This window comes from Diaphorina citri, unplaced genomic scaffold (assembly GCF_000475195.1).
Source record: "Diaphorina citri unplaced genomic scaffold, Diaci psyllid genome assembly version 1.1 scaffold5752, whole genome shotgun sequence".
NCBI classification, from domain to species: Eukaryota; Metazoa; Arthropoda; class Insecta; order Hemiptera; family Psyllidae; genus Diaphorina; species Diaphorina citri.
This window is the reverse complement of record NW_007383128.1, coordinates 6975-11658: the sequence shown is the minus strand read 5'-3', so window position 1 is coordinate 11658 and position 4684 is coordinate 6975. Positions and strand designations below refer to the sequence as shown.

General features: G+C 38.5%; 1 protein-coding gene across 1 annotated transcript in view; it reads left to right on the top strand.

Annotated features, from left to right (window-relative positions):
* Positions 1-1065: 1065 nt before the first annotated feature.
* The window catches only part of LOC103521702 (transmembrane protein 181-like), a gene marked incomplete at its 5' end in the record, with an annotated part of 10417 nt that continues 6798 nt past the window's right edge, over positions 1066-4684 (top strand). The window contains one exon of the mRNA XM_008486809.3: positions 1066-1276. Coding sequence (XP_008485031.3) covers positions 1066-1276 — 211 coding nt within the window. The remainder of the gene's footprint in view (positions 1277-4684) is intronic.

The window sequence follows — 4684 nt, the reverse complement described above, 5'->3', positions numbered from 1 at the left end:
TCCCTGTTCGATCAACGAATCCCAAATATTAAATTATCCAGTATTAATTCAACAAGAATTAGTAGAAATTCAGAACCATTCTGTTTTGAAGCATATTATGTTTGAAGAATCCACTACATCAGAGCTAAACACGGAATCAATCGTCAAAATTTGGAAAAAAGTTCCAAAAGACCAATTTCCCGTGTTATGTGACCTTGCTCAACAAATTCTTTCAAGATTTGGGTCTACTTACGAGTATGTGTGTGAAAAACTCTTTTCGACACTAACTTTTGTTAAAAATAAATATAGGTCCACACTCTCTTCCAATCACATCAGGGACATAGTTTTATTAGCAAACACCGAACTACATCCAAACATAGAAAGATTGGTACAAGATTATGTGTGTTTAATTAAATGGGTTTAATTCTGATTAAATGTTTTTAAATTTGGGTTTTCTGTTAAAAGTCCTAACTTCAAATAAAAACACTTGTTTGAAACAAAACATTTAATCATTATTAAATGATTTAAAAACATTTAATCAGAATTAAACTCATTTAATTAAACACACATAATCTTGTACCAATCTTTCTATGTTTGGATGTAGTTCGGTGTTTGCTAATAAAACTATGTCCCTGATGTGATTGGAAGAGAGTGTGGACCTATATTTATTTTTAACAAAAGTTAGTGTCGAAAAGAGTTTTTCACACACATACTCGTAAGTAGACCCAAATCTTGAAAGAATTTGTTGAGCAAGGTCACATAACATGGGAAGTTGGTCTTTTGGAACTTTTTTCCAAATTTTGACGATTGATTCCGTGTTTAGCTCTGATGTAGTGGATTCTTCAAACATAATATGCTTCAAAACAGAATGGTTCTGAATTTCTACTAATTCTTGTTGAATTAATAAGTACTGGATAATTTAACATTTGGGATTCGTTGATGGAACAGGGATTTTGAATATTTTCTTTAATAGGTTTTCGATCTGTAATTTGTATTTCTCAATGCCAGGTTTTCCTGTTTCTCTCAAAAATCCTTCGCGGGCCACTTCGTGGCCCGCAGGCATAGGGTTGAGCGCCCTTGGCCTAGATTAATCGAGGTAAGATATTTGTAAATCATTGCATTTCAGGTCCTCCGATCACATTAACGGTGAGTACATCCGGTAGTGATCTCCTGCGTAAACAAAATATATCTCAAGATGCCATTAATACTGGACCTTTCATATTGCACAGTCCTCTTGTCTCTTCCTACGCACAACAGATGTGGCTCATCATGACCATGCAGACAGATAATTCAGACGGTAAGTGAAGAACCTTGATGGCGGGCGTACGCTTTTTAAAAAGCATTTTACATTTTGTATATCTCAAGATGCCATTTTTCACTCTCCCTCTCGAGTTAGAAGTGGACCATCCTACTCCTACTCTTTGCATTTCAAATTGGTTTTCAAGACGCTCGCCTGGTAAATAGGTGATGGGTGGGCGTCGCGTCGTCCGAGAAAAAATGTTCATGTTTTCTCGGAAAGATCGACTACCTTGGTTATGTAATCGAAAGTGCGAGCAATTCAAAACATGCCTCGACCGTCAAACTCTGACGAAGTACGAAGATACCCGGGGAACACACTGTGAGGCCAGCAAAACTTTTCCTACGTTAAATATTTTCTCTCGCTTTCAGTTTTGAGTTTACATTTCTTCGAGACAAGACTCAGGGACGATATTAGTTTCAGGGGCGAAGCCAAGGGAGCGCGAAGCGCGACCTCATGCACAAACCGCGAAGCCCCGGGAGCGCGCAGCGCGACCGTAAACAAGGGAGCGCGAAGCGCGACCACATGCACAACCCCGGGAGCCGGCATTATTAGAATTTAACATTGCCTCACCCTCATGATTTACCACCACGGTAGTTTCTGTATGCAACACCTGATAAGAAGTTTCGTAATAGTAAGGTTCTTGCGTTTGACAATGATGTAATTCCCCCAAGAGAGCTTTGAATTTATCCTCTAAAGGTTAGATCCTGAAAGACTGTTTAATTTTTGAACATTAGAGATCAATTTACTTTTAAGACGATCTAGAAGCTTTAAATAATATTTGATCTTAATTTTACGATTTTGTAGAACCCACTTGACTAGCTTTTCGGCCTCCAACCTATCTTTTAGTTTCTCTGTCAACTTATGTATGACCTCTAACTCCTTTGAAAAAGAATTGTTTTTGTTGAAAATGTAACGACTCATAGATATTTTGTAGAACCCACTTGACTAGCTTTTCGGCCTCCAACCTATCTTTTAGTTTCTCTGTCAACTTATGTATGACCTCTAACTCCTTTGGAAAAGAATTGTTTTTGTTGAAAATGTAACGACTCATAGATATTTTTTTTCACTAGGAAATGGTATAAATCTTCCGCCTTAGATAAATTACAAATATCACATAGTTCTTCTGAGTCCCACTGATAAAACGTATTGTTTGCCAGAATTCGGATAACTTTACTGCTCAATCTGAGTTGAGCAAAAACCCTGTGGTAACTTATGGGACATTTATGTAATAAATAGCTAGGTGTAAAGTTTACAATATTTTTATATCAGTACTTTTTTTGTGGAGGCCAACTCTTGACGTTAATTTTTTTTAACACGAAGTCCAATATCACACAAAATACTCTCAGGCCGCCGCGACTTCTGTAACATTTTACAACTCTTCTAATAGGCCGCGCGGCCAGATCGCTCTCTATTGTGGCATGTACAATTTATTACGTAGATTACAGAGTTCGCTGCGGCCAGGCCGCGTTCTGTGTGACCGGTCCTTAAATGCATTCCACCTTGAATCCTTAAGAACAATATACAGAGTAAAGTGGGAGTAGATGATCCCAAATGAGGAAATACTAAAACGAACAAACATGATGTCAATAGAAAACTTAGTAAGACAGAGAATAATGAGATGGGCAGGACACCTGAGCCGAATGAGTGAATATAGAACGCCACTCCAGGTCGCCTTCGGAAAACTCAAGACTGGACTAAGACCACAACAAAAGCCCAAAAGACGATGGATCGACCTCGTAAAGCACGATTTGAAGGAAATTGGCATCGGCAGTACCAACTGGAAAGACTTAGCAAACAACCGCGAGCTATGGAGAAAACTCATTTGGGAAAAAACTGGCAAACTTCCAACAGAATCCATAACCAAAGCAGAACCGAGGAGAATAGAAAAACACGAAGATGAGGACCAATACACCTGGACTTGTCCAATCTGCAGCTTTACACGAGAAGGAAGAAAAGCAAGACAATATGTCAATTTTCACCTAAGCCAAAAACACCAAGATAACCAAAGCCTGAAAAACCAAAACAAGGAGAAAAAAAATCTGAAGTGTAGAACATGCAACATCCTATATGAAACACGAGCGTTTCTCACAAGCTATATGAGATCTAAACGAACTGTGGGCCATCATCCAACCTATTAAAAGAAGAAAGCAAAATGACCAATCTTCACAACCATTGTGCCCCCCAACACAACAACGACTTACACCAGTACCACCAGCATCACCCAACACAGCGGCCGCAAACCCATTGATGTGTCGCGCATGCGGAAGATCATGCAAATCAAAGGCTGGACTACTAGCCCATCAACGCAACATTCTCTGCAGAGCTCAGCTGATAGAAGCAGAATCATCGGATACAATGGACACCTGAATCGTATATTATAAAATCAAGATCCTATCTCGAGAACCACAACATCTAGAAAGCTGAAATTTGGTAGGAATATTCCTTTTATGGTCTAGGTGTGCAATAAGAAAGGATTTTGCGAAAATCTAAACCGATCCTGAGATATGATCAATTTTTGATCGTTAAAATCTCCATAAGAAATACCCAGAGTGCAGAGACTGCGGGAGAGGAATGTCCCGCTCTCGACCAACATTTTGAGTTTCGTTTATGTTTTTAGTTTGATAACTATGCAGCTACTAGGGAGCACGCAGCACGACCGTATTTTTTTATTAATTTTTACAAGTTCGGCCATGCCTTTTCTACAAGTTTGGCCATGCCTCGGGATGAACTAGCGGGATTCCGGAGCGAAGCGACGGAATTCAGCTAGTCATGTATGTAAAAGAAAGGTAGGTACTACGTGAAGGAGGAGCACACAAATTATGAAGTGAATAAAAGGCGGGGTACAAAATAGATTTCTAAACTTTTTGGGGTGGGATGGAGTTTTGTTTATTTTTTGTGGGCACTTGATTTATTTTGGGAGGAACGACTTGGCGGGGTCTTTTTTTTGTGCCACGAAGTGGTATTTTTTGGGGGATCTTTATTATTGCACTGCGGTCAAGATCTAGGTTTCATAATCCAGGATCATTGGTTCAACAGCAAGGTAATTGATATAGGAGTGATGGAAAATTATTTAGATAATATTTTCTTTAGAAGAGCTAAGGTGAAAGGGAGGTCCCACATTGACGTTTTTTTTATATACAGGGTGGTTCGTGATTTGCGAACCACGCTTATATCTCAGAAACGGCTGGGAATTAAGGAATGAAATAAACGGCATCATGTAGATGAAATTTTGATGATTAAAATGGCTTTTTTTAAATTTGCAATTTGTTTTGCAAAACGGCCCATTTTTTGCCAAATATAGGTCACTCTTATGGAAACCCCCATTTTTTATTTAATTATTGGAATCAGCATAAAATTTTAATTGAAAAAATGTATTCACTCGAAAAAAATTGCTCTACAAAAATT